This window comes from Onychomys torridus, chromosome 1, assembly GCF_903995425.1.
Source record: "Onychomys torridus chromosome 1, mOncTor1.1, whole genome shotgun sequence".
In the NCBI taxonomy this organism is placed as follows: Eukaryota; Metazoa; Chordata; class Mammalia; order Rodentia; family Cricetidae; genus Onychomys; species Onychomys torridus.
In genome coordinates this window covers 13008529-13023662 of record NC_050443.1, presented here as the reverse complement: position 1 = coordinate 13023662, position 15134 = coordinate 13008529, and the positions used below count along the sequence as shown (strand labels likewise).

General features: G+C 50.7%; 1 protein-coding gene across 2 annotated transcripts in view; it reads right to left on the bottom strand.

Moving 5' to 3' along the window:
- The window catches only part of Grik5 (glutamate ionotropic receptor kainate type subunit 5), a 59742-nt gene that overhangs the window by 27642 nt on the left and 16966 nt on the right, over positions 1-15134 (bottom strand). For both annotated transcript variants that reach the window (XM_036183826.1, XM_036183817.1), the window contains exon 12: positions 6881-7084. In XM_036183826.1, coding sequence (XP_036039719.1) covers positions 6881-7084 — 204 coding nt within the window. The remainder of the gene's footprint in view (positions 1-6880; positions 7085-15134) is intronic.

The following is a 15134-nucleotide window of genomic DNA, read 5'->3' as shown; positions in this document are numbered from 1 at the left end:
TCTGAGAGTAGTGACTGGCACCTGTAGCCTAGGCTACTCCTGAGGCTGAGGCAAGAGGATCACTTGAGTCCAGGAATTGGAGGTTTACATGGACAGCATGGCAAGACCCCATCTCAAAGAAAAGATCAAAGGAAGAGAGAAAGGGAGTGATGGGAAGGAAGAAACAGGGCTGCAGAGATGGCTTAGAGGTTAAGAACACTGGGTCCTCCTGTAGGGGACCCAAGTTCAATTCCCATTTCCCACATGGCATCTCTTGCCTGTTTGTAACTCCAGTTCCAGAGGATTCAGCGCCCTCTTCTGGCTTTCATAGGCCACTGGGCACCCGATACACACATGCAGGCAAATACCTATTTTTTTTAATCTATTTAAATGCTAAATAAGTAAAAGAAATAAATAGGTGTATACGTGTCAATTGCAGCCACGTAACATTCTGTTTAGGTTTTAAGAATCAGGTGCTATTTTGGGCCTTCCTCACTGGCACAGCGTCTTTTCTTTCGGATTGATAATATCCGCTGTTGGCAAGTGCTCGGGACACTTGACATTCTCCTGCACTTTTGGTGGGAATATAAATTGGCGGAACCTTTTCGAACAGCCATTTGGCAGTGCATACTTGAAAACAATTCCTGTTCTTTGACCCGGCCCTCCTACTTCTCAGAGTGTATCCCTCAGGAACATTCAGAGGGCAGTGGCTGTGCCAGTGAGGACTGGAAGCCACCCAGCCAGCCAGCCATAGAGGACAGGCTTAATAACTCACGCTCCAGCCATAAATGGAATTCCCCAGCCTCCCTTTCAATTTCAAACAAACACTGGCATCCAAACGTAATTCTTCTGTCTCACCCTGACCACTGCATGGTGGAAACAGGATGAACCACCCATTCGGCTGGTCCAGTCCAACCCCAGGCATCTGACTCTCTCCCATGCGCACCCAGTCTGGAGCACACCTGCCAGTGCCACGCTAGCCCAGGCTATGTCTTCCAGGTCGGAACTTCCACCCATCCAACAATCTCCCACACGAGCCGTCTGTTACTTCTCTGCCACATAGTAGCTGTTTCTCAACAGAAGAGCCAGACTACACACTTTCCCCCACTAGCAATGTAAAAGATGCAAGTGGTTTGTCTGTTCCGTTAAATGCTGGGCCATGGAAAGAAATGGAGAGATGGCTTGGTGCTTAGTAAAGCTGCCAAGCCTGCTGCCTTGAGTTCGATCCCTGGAAACCTATGCAAAGAGAGAACTGACTTCCACTTGTGTGCCATGGCATGGTACACACATATAACACACACACACACACACACACACACACACACACACACACACACGTAAAAAGTTTTTTAAGCCGGGCAGTGGTAACGCACGCCTTTAATTCCAGCACTCAGGAGGCAGAGGCAGACAGATCTCTGTGAGTTCGAGGCCAGCCTGGTCTACAGAGCGAGATCCAGGACAGGCTCCAAAACTACACAGAGAAACCCTGTCTCGAAAAACCAAAAAAAAAAAAAGTTGGCGAGATAGATGGCTCAGCGACCAAGAGCACCTGCCGCTCTTCCTGGGTGTAGTCCTAGCACCACACCCCTTGGTGGCTCGCAATCAGTTGTACCTCTAGTTCTAGGGGGATCTGATGCCCTCCACAGGCATTGCATGTGGTGCACAGACATACAGACAGGCAAAATAAACAAAAACATTTTAAAAAGAAGAAAAGAAAAAGCAAAAGCAGAGTGAAAGAGACCAGACTCAAAAGTCCTTATGTTGGATGACCTCACTTATATGGAGTATCTGCAATAGGTGACTCCATAGAGACGGAGAGTGTATTGGTCTCCAAGGCTGGGGGGGGGGGGGCGGGGAAGCGTATAGGGAGCAATTAGTTAATGAGTCCAGGGATTTATTTTTCCCCAAAGGTTATGAAAAGACTTTGGAGTTAGACAGAGGTGGTGGTGGCAACAGTGATGAACATGTTAAACGGCAGGTAACTATACTTTGGTTGTTTGAGACAGTGTCTTACAACGTAGCCCAGGCTGCAATTTATGACTTTCCTCAGCTTACATGCTAGGATACAAGCAGGGTTGCAATTACTACCGTGCCTGGTTGAAGTGTACCCTCTGGAATGGTTACTCTTGGGTTGGAGAGATGGTTCAGCGGTTAAGGGCACTTACTACTCTTACAGAGGACCATTGGTCTCTGCAGTTCCGGAGGCTCCATCATCGCCCCCTTCTGGCCTCTGTGGGAACTGCACACATGGTGTGTTAACATACACCCAGGCAAGATGCTCAAATATATAAAATAAAATTAAAATGGTGGCGCACACCTTTAATCCCAGCACTCGGGAGGCAGAGGCAGGCGGATCTCTGTGAGTTCGAGGCCAGCCTGGTCTACAGAGTGAGTTCCAGGACAGCCAGGACTCTGTTACACAGAGAAAACCTGTCTCAAATAAAACAAAACAACAATAGAAATAATAAATAAAAAATGATGCACGGGCCAGCAAGAGGGCTCAGCTGGTAAAGGTGCTTGCAGACAAAGCAAATGATGTGCATCCAGTCCCCGGGACCTGAGTAGTGCAAGAGGGGAACCATGTCCTGCAAAATGTCCTCTGACCTTCACGTGTCAGAAGGGAGGGAGGGAGGAAGATAAAAGGAAAAAAAATGGGGCTAGAGCACTGGCTGTTCTTACAAAGGACCCAGGTTTGGTTTCCAGCACCCACATGGCAGCTTGCAACTATCTGTAACTCCAGTTCAGGGGGAATCTGACACCTTTTTTCTGACCTCTGTGGGCACCAGGCATACACATGCTACATAAACACATGTGCTGGTAAACACTCATATACATAAAACAAAAATAAACACATCTTTAAAAAAGAAAAGAGGGACAGAGCCTGAATTTTCACACAGAGGGAATGATGGTCCCCAGCAGCGGCCACTGGGTGTGATAAATGGACCAGACTCTGAGAATGACCAAGGATCCCTGGCTGGGGGCAGGAGATGCCAGTGCATTGTGCTGTCTTCCGTCTGAAAGTCATTCTCCAGCTTGAGACCAGCCTGTTAGGATGCCCACTCTGGCTCACCCTGTCACTAAGCCCTGTGGCCTGCCTGCTTTTGAGGTGAATACTTCCCTCACTATGAGGCTATAGGAATGGGAAACTTGGACAAAGGCCTGAAGGAACATTTGATCAGCCAGAGCAAACACTGTCCTGGTTGCTCTAGGCTTCCCAAGTACCTGCTGGGAAGTCTGCAAAGGATGTAGCTTTAGGAACAGACACACCTGGCTGCGGCCCTGGGAGTTGAGACATACCCCGTGCTGTGCTGCCCAGCCCCAGGACTCTAGCTGGCAAGAGGCTGGTGATGCTCCAGAGTTAAGTAACAACTGGAAAGTTGCCAGCAGATGGTGTGAAGTCAACTAGGGGCAGTTACTGCTGTTGGGTGATGTGGTAAGGACTCCCACGTGGCTCTGCAAGCCTGGCCACGCCACAGCAGGCGGCACAGACTCAGCGGGACCCAGTCTCGGTCTCTTTGTGCTCCCAGCCTGATTCTCCTCCACTGTTCTCTCTGTAAATGTCGACAGCTGCCCCAGCCAGACACAGGGAGAAGCCGCTATATTCCCCCTACACACACACACACACACACTCCCTTCCTAGGAGTCATCAGGCCCCAAGGTTACCAAGTCCTTCCTCCCTTTGCCTCTACTGCACTCCAACCCCTGGCCCACCAAACCCTCTACAATGTTTACTTCGGTCCTTAGGCCTATACTCTCTCCCACTTAACCAGCTTGATCTGCTACAGGTTCGCACTCTTTGACCCGCCCACTAAGGGCAAGGCCGGGACTGCCTTGGTTATTCCAGGGCAAAGCAGAGAGCCTGGCACACAGTAGGTGCCTGATAAATGCCAGCTGGCTGGCGAATGGATGAATGCATGCATGGACTAACAACAGCAACCGGACAGGTCACGGGCAGCTGGCATCTCTGCCTACCAGGCCCTGCCCCAAGTCCTTTATATAGATTTATTCATCTGCTGCTCGCAGCCATGCTATGGGCCACAGGAGCAGTCACAGCAGAAGCAAGACTGGAAAGGGCCCAGCTGTGCCATAACCAGGTACTGTGATCTCAAGACACCAAATCTCTGTGCTCACCTGGTAAGGCCAGAGCCACCAAGATGAAGATCTGCCTGAGGCCAGTGAGATGGCTCAGTGGGTAAAGCCTGAATTCTTAAGTTGCCCCAGAGCCCACATGGTGGAAAGAGACAACCAACTCCTATGAGGTCTGAACCTGAGGTAGGTACAGGACCGCCAGCTTTGGGCCTCCCCCGCTCTGCTCAGGCCCCCTTTTCAGGGACAAAAGTCTTAACACCCACTCTGGGGGTAGAAGCCTTCAAACCAGCTGGTGGCCTCAGGGGACCACGCCTTGGGGCTTGCCTGCAGGCTGGAGTGGGGGGCCAAGCAGCGGGGACTCAGGCCCACACCTCTGCCTCCCCAGAGCAGCTCTGCTTTTGTCTGGGCTTCTGAAGAGACTAGCAATGGGAGGGGGGAGTTCTGCTGTTCAAATAACTTTAGAAAATCAGTGCCCTGAGGGATAAATGTCCTTGTCTAACAGAGTGCCCTGCCAGTGTCTATCTGGATGACATTCAGGGGCTCCAAAGTAGTCAGCTCTCTCTCTCGGGAGAGACAGGAGGGTGAGCCTAGCCGAGTCCAATGTCAAGGCTGACCTCACTGCAGTCTCTTGGTCTGTCCACACACCTATTTTGCATAGCCTTGCCTCTCTCCATTTGCCCACCTGGTTTTCTCTGGAAGAAAACCAAAACCTGCAAGGGGTTGGGGATATGTCTCAGTTGGTAGAGAGTTTGTCTAGCATGCACAAAGCCCTGGGTTCAATCCCCAGCATCTCCCATAAGCTGGACATGGTGGTGAATGCCAGTGAAGGCTGGCACTTGGGAGGTAGAAGCAGGACATTCAGGGTCATCTTCAGCTACAAACTGAGTTAAAGGGCAGCCTGAAGTGGTGTGTGGTGGCGCACGCCTTTAACCCAGAACTTGGGAGGCGAAGGCAGGCGGATCTCTGTGAGTTTGAGGCCAGCCTGGTCTACGGAGCGAGTTCCTGGACAGCCAGGGCTACACAGAGAAACCCTGTCTCAGGGGGAGAAAAAAGAGCAGTTTGAGCTACCAAGACTTCTGTATGCACACACACACACACACACACACACACACACACACACACGCACACACACGCACACACACATGTGCACACACACATACACAGATGTAAGCACACACACACACATGCACACACACATGTGCACACACACACACACGCACACACACACACATGCACACGCACACACGCACATACAGCCAGCCATAGCCACACATGTGTGACCATACAAAAACATGCATCCATGTGCACACACATGAAAAACGGAGAGAGAAAACTCCAGCCTCCTGTTTTCTGACAAGCGGCGCATGATGAACTGGTTTGTGTTGCCTAAGACCCTCACCACAGACCTGTCCAGGAGCATGCCCGTCTTAGGGAAGCAGGAAAGTGGGGCTCAGAGTGGAGAAAAGATCCATCCAAGGACTCCAGTCCAGGTTGGTCTGACTCCAGAATATTCTTTCCATTGTGCCCTTGCCTCCCACCTCTCACTGCCTGCCTCTCCTCCCTCCTCACCTTCATCCAAGCACTTCCCACGCACTGGCAGGCCCAGCTGGCTCACCCAGAATGCATCACTCTGAGGGCTCCACCTCTGTAAGCGATGTTCCCTTTGCTCCTCAGTACCTCCTTCACCTCCCGACTTCTTCATGCCTTTGCTTTTTTGGGATGGTGGTGGTTTTTGAGACAGGGTCTCATTGTGTAGCACTGGCTGGTCTGAAACTCACCACGAGATTGGCATTGGTAATCCTCCTGCCTTGCATCCCTGTCTGCTGTGATTACAGGTGTGTGCCACTGTGAGATTTTTTTGTTTGTTTGTTTATTTGTTTTTGTGAGACAGGGTCTTGCCCTGCAGCCTGGGTTAGCATTAAACCTATGATCTCCCCTCTCAGCCTTCCATGTGAGCAGATGACAGATGTGTCCCCAGAACCTGACTTCCTGTCAGCTCCCCCCCCAACACACAGACTCATCACTTCAGGCAGCAGCATCTCTTTGGGGAGACCCTGAGCACTGAGTTACAGTCAGGGGTCTGCTCTGGGCCTCTCTACCCTAAGCCACTGTGGTCACTTGCTTCCTCGACCCTAACAAGACTCTAAGTTCTTGGGGGCAAGGTCTTTGCTCACCGGGTCCAGCACAGAGCAAGACACATAGTAGGAAAGGTGGGTAACCATAAACAGCTCTGTTTTTCTGCTTAGTTGGTTTTGCAACAAGGTCTTGGGTGACATAACCCAGGCTGGTCTCAAACTTGCAGTGGAACGAAGAAAGTCCTTGAGTGCTCCTGCCTCCAGCTCTCAAGTGCTGGGATTACAGGCATGCACCACCACACCTGCTTTATATGTGTGAACCCAGGGCCTCACGCATGCTAGGCATGCACTCTACCAACTGGGCCACATTCCCAGCCCCAGAAGACAACTCTTGGAGTCTGAAGTGTGCCAGACCTCCCTAATGGTGTTGGGCAGAGAACAGTCCTCGCTCTTGGCCTTGCTTCCTAGCAGAAGCTTCCCTTGACAGCTTCAGGATACTACCTGACTCCTACCCCACGTCACAGTCATCACTCATCAAACCTCTGAGCATAAGAGGAGCGTCTGGCAAAAACACAGGCGGTAACACAATGCCATGCTTTTCCTACCTGGCCCCAAGACACAGGGGGCAAAGGTAACTAGCACACCATCCACCTTTTTCCTATTTCCTATTTCTTTTCTTTTGTGCTGATCTGGCCCCACCTCCCCTTCCTCCTTCCCCAGCCCCCTGCCAGCCGTACCCGGTTGATGAGCTCGCCAACCATGCCTGTCCAGGAGCCATTTGGCTCAGGTGCCCCATACAGTCCATCCTCCACCAACCGCAGGCGATATCGGAAGCGCAGCAGCTCGGCCAGCTCCCGAAGCATGTCCACACAGAACCCCTCGAAGCGCTCGTTCCCTGACAAGGCCTGGAAGTTGGGCCTGCGCATGACATACGGGTTCTCCTGGATGGGCAAGAGAGAGCAGGGGTCAGAGATTGAGAACTCCTCAGTAAAGGATCCTGGGGCCCAAGACCCAAGAGGGATGGATGAAAGACCCCTACGTGTGCCTTCGTCTTTTCTGTTTGTTATTGTGTGTGCATGACATGACTGTACACGTGTGTGAGGAGGCCAGAGGAAACTCTGGGTGGCATTCCTCTGGAGCCTTGATCTTCCTTTCTTTTCTTTTCTTTTCAAATTTTATATGTATGATGTTTTGCCTGCATGTGTGTCTGTGTACCATGTACATGCCTGCTGCCAGCAAAGGCAAGCAAGTGGTGTTGGAGCCTCTGGAACTCAGATGGTTGTGAGCCACCGAGTAGGTGCTGGGAACTGAACTCCTGCCCTCATAACTGCTGAGCTATCAGCCCTCCCACCCACCTTGGTTTTGGTTTGGTTTTGGTTTTGTTCTTCTTGCCGTTGTTTTCTTGAGACAGTGTCTCTCACTGGCCCAAAATAGGTAGAGCAAACTGGGCGCGTGCGCACACAGACACACACAGACACACACAGACACACACAGACACACACACACACACACACACACACAGACACACACACACACACACACACACACACACACACACACACAGACACACACGGGATCTGCCTGACTCTGCCTCCCACACATCAGCATTACAAGCCATACTGAGCCATCTCCCTAGCCCTGTTGTCAGCTTTTAAGACTTGGTCTCATGTCACCCAGACTATATCTGAACCCAATGTATAGAGAAGAGTGACCTTGAACTTCTGATCCCCCTGCCTCTGCCCAAGGGCTTGAATTCTGAGTCTGTGTGACCACACCTGGCTAATGCACACAGTCGTCATTTAGAAATGCTATGAGCGAAAACCAGGCCTGGAAGCTGAGGAGCTTTGGGGATGCATGTGTGGGCTCTGCCACCCCCTTATCAGACCACAGGAAGACATGTGACTCTACAGCCAAGCCAAAGTCCACTGGGCTCCTGCCAGAATGCCTAAGAGAAAGTGGGGGAGGGTTTGAGGGGACTCAGGCTGAGCTGGCATCAAATTAGAGTGGAGTTTTCAAGATTCTCTTCGGACACACCTTACCCAAATCATCCTTATCACACGCACAAGTATGCACATGACTCTATCCAGTCCCACCAAACATACATGTGTAGTTTCAACTTACGAGTTCTTCATTTTTTTCCCCCACACTCAGCCAGTAGTGAATCACTAAACCAACTTTATGAGCCACCGATGTGCCCCAAGAGAGTATCCCTCACCGGGATTTCACTCCAGTCCGAGCTGCCACGAGGCAGGCAGGCATGACACACCAGATGGTGAAATTGCAAGAGAATTTGGAAGCCTGGATTGTTTTGTAAAATCCCTTGATTATGAATGTTAGCAACTCATTCAAATTCTAATACCTTTCTTTCTTTCTTTCTTTCTTTCTTTCTTTTTTTTTTTTTTTTTTTTAGGCCACATGAACACACCTGCCAGTTTGCAAATCTCTGGCCTTTTGCTATGTGGATGGTCTTTTGTAGGTGTTGTTTTAAGATTTTAAAATTTTATGCATATGGGTGTTTTGCCTGCCTTACATCTGTGTACCACATACTTGCCTGGAGCCTAAATAAATCAGAAAAGGGCACTAGATCCCCTGGAACTGGAGTCATGGATGATTGTGTGACACCACATGGGTGCTGACAACCAAACTCAGGTCCTCTGCAAGAACAGCCAGTGTTCTTGGTTTGGTTTGGTTCTTTTGAGACAAGGTCTCACTCTGTAGACCAGGCTATCCTCAAACTCACAGAGATCCTCCTGCCTCTGTCACCTGAGAACTGGGATTACAGACAATGAACCTCAAACTCACAATCCCCCTGCCTCAGCTTTCCAAGTGCTGGGATTATAGACATAGGTGTCACCACCAGTGGCTGCACTGAAGATGACTTTTAAGGGTCACAAGTAGACTTTACTGATCTCAGCATGACAAAGAAGCATGGAGGCAGAGAGCCTTCCGGAGTACCCACAGATCGAGGAAGTCTGGAGGCCATCGGAATAAACCTAATTTGTCCCAGAGGTTATTGTCTGAATGGGTGGCAGGACAGTGTCCCTTCACACAAAAGAAGTTAGGACTCAGAAAATACCCAGGAGAGAACTCTTCGGGAATAACATCTATGATGTTTACCATGAGATAGACCCTTCCCTCCTTCCCTGTCCTGTGTGTATTCTTTAGACCACTTGACTTGAGAAATTATTTATCATTAGCAAGGCAGTGGTGATGCACACCTTTAATCTCAGCACTTAAGAGGCAGAGGCAGGTGGATCTCTGTGAGTTCAAAGATGTGTGTGTGTGTGTGTGTGTGTGTGTGTGTGGACACAATGAAGGAGGACATGCATGCCACAGCACACATGTATAGGTCAGAGGACAACTCTATGGAGTCTGTCCTCTCCTTTCACCTTCACATGGGTTCCAGGGATCAAAGGTCATTGGCCTTTACAGCAAGCGCCTTTGGCTGCTGACCCCTCTCACTGGCCCCAGATCATTTGGCTTTAAATCCTCACAGAAATCTATAATAAAGGGAGTATTTTTAGACTTTTTTTTTTCTTTGCAAAACTGGGGATCGAATCCAGTGCCTGGGCATGCTAGGCAAGCACTCTACCTCTAAGCCATGCCCCCAGCCCCTCACTGGGGGATTCTAGGCAGGGGCTCTACCACAGAGCCACACCCCAGCCCCTCACCTGGGGTGTTCTAGACAAGCTCTCTACTGCTGAGCTAGTCAGCCCTCTTTTTAAGTTTTCATCTTAAAACAGGGCCTCGGTAACTTGCTCAGGCTGATCTTGAAGTCATACTGCAGACCAGAGGAGCCTCGAATGTGGGATTCTCCTGCCTCCCAAATAGCTGGGATGAAAGGCCTGCGCTTGTTTTTCATGCACATGCACTAGAGTTCAGAGAGGGCAGGGAGCAGAATCAGCTACCCTACTCTGCTGCCTCCTCCATCAGCAGGTGGAGGCCACTCTCTCACTTCTTGTGGTAGCTGGCTTTGTGACTTGCCTTGACCAGATGAGGTAGAAATCAAGCGGGCCGACTTCTAGAGCCTCAGCCTTGAGAGCAAATCTGAGACCTCCATGTAAGTAAGCCCAGGTTAGCCCGCAGGAAGACAAGCGGACCAGGGATTGGAAGCTAAAAGGAGCACCCATGGATATTCTGGGCTTTTCACACTTCTTGCCTACTAGACGTATGTAGCCAGTGAGCCCCAGGCTGGCAAGATGAGAACCACCAATCAACGCACAGAATCATGGGAAGGAACAGTTTTAGCCTCTTGAGTTTTGGGGGAAGTTTTCAAAAAGCCATAGGCAGCCATTCTTCCCACAAGGCCAGGTTACGTACAGCACAGGCCCTTACGCTCTCAGACCAGACAAAACCGAGGGATGACAGGATGGAGGGAGCTGGGCTTCTCTCCTTCCCAAGCTGCGTCTCCAAATCCAAAACTGTGGAAGCGGGGATGGGAATGTGAGATAATACTAATAATAGCGGCAGCCGCTAGTGTTTCTTGTGGGCTTATAGTGTGACAGCTCTGTCAGTGTGGGAGGGTGGTATTATTACCGCTGTCTTACAGCTGAAGGCACGGAGGGCCAGAGGAACAAAGCCATAAGTCAGTGTGACCCCAAAGGCTCAAACCTCTGCTCTTTAAGCCCTATGCCAGACAGAGCTCAAGTGGACAGAGTGGGGAAGTGGACGTGGAAGAGCCGGACGGACACGGGGAGCCGGAGAATCGGAGACAAGAGCCTATGCAGGAGCTGGGATTCTCCTCCCAGATCAGAGCACAGAGCAGGATACAGGTTAGGGATAAGGCATCCAGCCCAAGGCTGCCAGCCAAATCAGAGCAAAGAGAAGGAGAGAGCATAGGTCTGAGACCAACCCAAGGCTGCACACATCCAAGCCCTGTTCCTTCCCATGTGCCAAGCCCACCTCCAAATCAAAGAGTGAGGGGCCTGGGCTCGGGGTCTGTCCCCAGCAGTCTGGGCTAAGAGGTGATAGAGAAGGAAGCCTAGCGCAGAACTGAGGATAACAGTCAGGACACGGGACTTCAGCTTACAGCCCTGACCTGGGATGACAGTCAGGACACGGGACTTCAGCTTACGAAAGCTTACTTCAGCTTTCAACAAAAGGGCCAAAGCTCCCTTTCTCCCCAACTGCCCTTCTCTTCCCATATTAAGGATTGAACCCAAGATTCCCACTGAGCAATGCCTCCAGTATTCTTTGTTTGTTTGAGACAGAGTCTCACGAAATTGTAGCCCAGGCTGTCCTTGAAGTCACTCTGTAGCCCAGGGTGGCCTTGAACCTTTGATTCTCCCGGCGGTTCTCTAGGAGGCTCTTTCAAGACACTGTCTGAGAAGCCCAGTGCTGGAACAGGCTAAGGATGCTTTGGAGCCCAGTCCTAAGAATGGTTGAGCATCTATGTACAGAAACACGGGTCCAAGAGCAATGACTGCATCAGGGCTCGGGTGGGAACAAAGACCTAATTTGGAACAAGTTAGAGAGATCATCAGTGTCATAAAAGGATCCCAGGCAGCTACTGAAATAACAAGGTCTGTAAGATATATTAAGAGGGAAAACCCACTAGCTCCAGAACAGCCTGTATAATGTGCTATTCTCTGTGAAAGAAAGAGCTGGGATGTGCTTGTACATGGATGTTTCTAGAAGGCTGCTGGCCTCCAAGAAAGAAAAATGAGGGGCCAGGGAGGGACGGAGACTAATTTTGTCCTTATTAACTCTAGGGTTTGGTTTGGTTTTGAGACAGGTTCTCATTCTGCTGTTCTGGCTGGCCTGGAACTCACTGTATAGCCCATGCTGGCCTCTGATTCACAGAGATCCACCTGCGTTTGCCTCCTGCATGCTGAGCTTAAAGGTGTGAGCAAACCCCCCTCCCACCGCCACAGACAGACAGACAGACAGACAGACACACACACACACACACACACACACACACACACACAGACTGACAGACAGAAACACACAGACACATAGAGACACACACATTTACACAAAGGTCAATAAATAAATGGGATCACTGGAATCGTGGGGTCTGACGTCTCGTATGTGCCAGGCAGGCATTCTGCCAGTGAGCTAGCTACAGCGCATCATTTGACTCTTTACTCTGAGAAGGGGCCTAAGTTGCTCAGGCTGGCCTTGAATTTACTCTGTAGTCACTTCAGAGTAGCTGGGGTCACAGTCCTGGCTTCCAGCCTTTAATCTTCTTTATTATTAATTGCTATTCTCTCTCTCTCTCTCTCTCTCTCTCTCTCTCTCTCTCTCTCTCTCTCTGTGTGTGTGTGTGTGTGTGTGTGTGTGTGTGTGTGTGTGTGTGTGAGTGATGTGCACCTATGGCAGTCAGAGGACAGCTTTGGGGCTGGTCCTTCCCTTCCCCCCTTAGGTGGGTTCTGGGGACGGAACTCTGGTCATCAGGCATGCATGGCGAGTGCTTCACTTGCTGAGCTGTTTTAGCTTTCTTGCTGGCCCATCTTGAGATCTTTTCATCAGAAGATACAACTAGGAATGGAAGGCAGGGCTGAAGCCATGGCTCGCTCGTTCTGTGCTGCTCTTTCAGGGGAAGAGTTTGATTCTGAGCCCCACACGGCAGCTCACAACCACCTGCAGCTCCAGGCTCTCAGGTTCTGACACCCTCTTCTAGCCTCCTCAGGAATCAGACAAGCATTTGGTACCAGACATGCATGCGGACAAGACACTCATACACACGGTGCTGACTGGTTTCCATGTCAACAGAAGCCAGAATCACCTGAGAGGAGGGAGCCTCAACTGAGAAAACGTCTCCATTAAACTGGGTTGTAGGCAAGCTTGTAGGGCATTTTCTTAATTAGCGATTGATGTAGGAGGACTCAGCTCACTGCAGGTGGGGCCATCCCTGGGCTGGAGGTCCCAGGCATTATAAGAAAACATGCTAAATAGGCCATGGAGAGCAAGCCACTAAGCAGTGATCTTTCACGACCTCTGTCAGTTCCTGCCTCCAGGTTCCTGTCTCACTCCTCTGCATGATGGACAACAAGCTTTAAGATTAAACCCTTTCTTCCCCACGTTGCTCTCGATTGAGGTGTTTTTACCATAGAAACCTAACTAAGGCACACATAAAATAATAAAAATAAAATGAAATTTAAACATAATAAATAAATCATTTTAGGGTCTGGAGAGATGGCTGCTCTTCCAGAGGACCTGGGTTCAATTCCCAGCAACCACATGGCAGCTCACAACTGTCCTTACCTCCAGTTCCAGGGAACCTGACACCCTCACACTGACATACATGTAGGCACAACGCCCATGTACATAAAATTAAAAAAAAATAAACTTAAAAAAAAAATAGGCCAGGTGACTCACAGAGGGCAGGAAGATGTCTGTGATACATGGTTTCAGGCAAAGGACATGTCTCCAAAAAGTGAGTAATTCCAAAATTAAGGAAAAGGTCATTACCACCAACCCCTAATTTTGGCGCAATACTGGAATGGAACCCAGGGCATTACACACGCAAGGCAGATGCTTTACCACTGAGCCACATCCCCAGTCCTTGGTGTTTTTGTTGTTTTTTTCAGATGAGGTCTCTCTATGAGGCCCAGGCTGGCCTGGAACCACAAATCATCCTGCTTCCACCACTCAATTCTGGGATCACAGCTGTGCACCCACTTGCTAAGCTCCAACTTCTCAAAAACACCCCCAAAGAGGATTTTTCAAACAGCCAATTGACACACAAAGGTGGTCAAACACAAACAAAAGGCACCATGTGGCAGTGGTGGCACCTTTATGCACTGTCACTAGGGAAAGTGGAGACTGGTGGGACACACTGTGGGGAGGAGGGGAGGGAGGCGGCCATTTTAGCAAAGGCCTCTGCTAAAGCTCAGACACAGGGCAACCCAGCAGCCCCAATCCTCAGAACGCACCCATAGATGCATCAAAACAAGGTCACGAAAGTCATACGAAACAACGTTCCCAGCGCCACGACTCATAACAAGATCCAACGCCCATCTCCATTTACGGGTATGTAAACTGTCCCGAGACTAAGCTTCACGCACCCACGTGGATCTGATAAAGATGTCGGGCAGAAGGTGTCAGGTGTGACACCACACAACAGTATGAACGCCATTTGCATGTACAAAGGTGCACAGGTTAGTGACTGGAAGGGGCAAAGTTTCAGGATAGGGAGCTAGTTATGTAAGTGTGCTTAATTTGTGAAAAGTCAGAGAAACAATGTTTATAATTTGTGCAAGCCGCAAGTGTATGTATGTGTATGTTACACTTTTGTAAAATTCTCTTGAAGTTGAGGGTACATCTCAGTGGTAGAGCCCCTGCCTAGAGTCCCCCAGTGAGGGGCTGGGGGTGTGGCTCAGTGGTAGAGCCCCTGCCTAGAATCCCCCAGTGAGGGGCTGGGGTGTGATTCAGTGGTACAGCCCCTGCCTAGAATCCCCCAGTGAGGGGCTGGGGTGTGACTCAGTGGTAGAGTGTTTGCCTAGAATCCCCCAGTGAGGGGCTGGGGTGTGGCTCAGTGGTAGAGCCCCTGCCTAGAATCCCCCAGTGAGGGGCTGGGGTGTGGCTCAGTGGTAGAGCACCTGCCTAGAGTCCCCCAGTGAGGGGCTGGGGTGTGGCTCAGTGGTAGAGCACCTGCCTAGAATCCCCCAGTGAGGGGCTGGGGTGTGGCTCAGTGGTAGAGCCCCTGCCTAGAATCCCCCAGTGAGGGGCTGAGGTATGGCTCAGTGGTAGAGACCCTGCCTAGAATCCCCCAGTGAGGGGCTGGGGTGTGGCTCAGTGGTAGAGTGTTTGCCTAGAATCCCCCAGTGAGGGGCTGGGGTGTGGCTCAGTGGTGGAGCCCCTGCCTAGAACCCCCCAGTGAGGGGCTGGGGTGTGGCTCAGTGGTAGAGTGTTTGCCTAGAATCCCCCAGTGAGGGGCTGGGGTGTGGCTCAGTGGTGGAGCCCCTGCCTAGAATCCCCCAGTGAGGGGCTGGGGGTGTGGCTCAGTGGTGGAGCCCCTGCCTAGAATCCCCCAGTGAGGGGCTG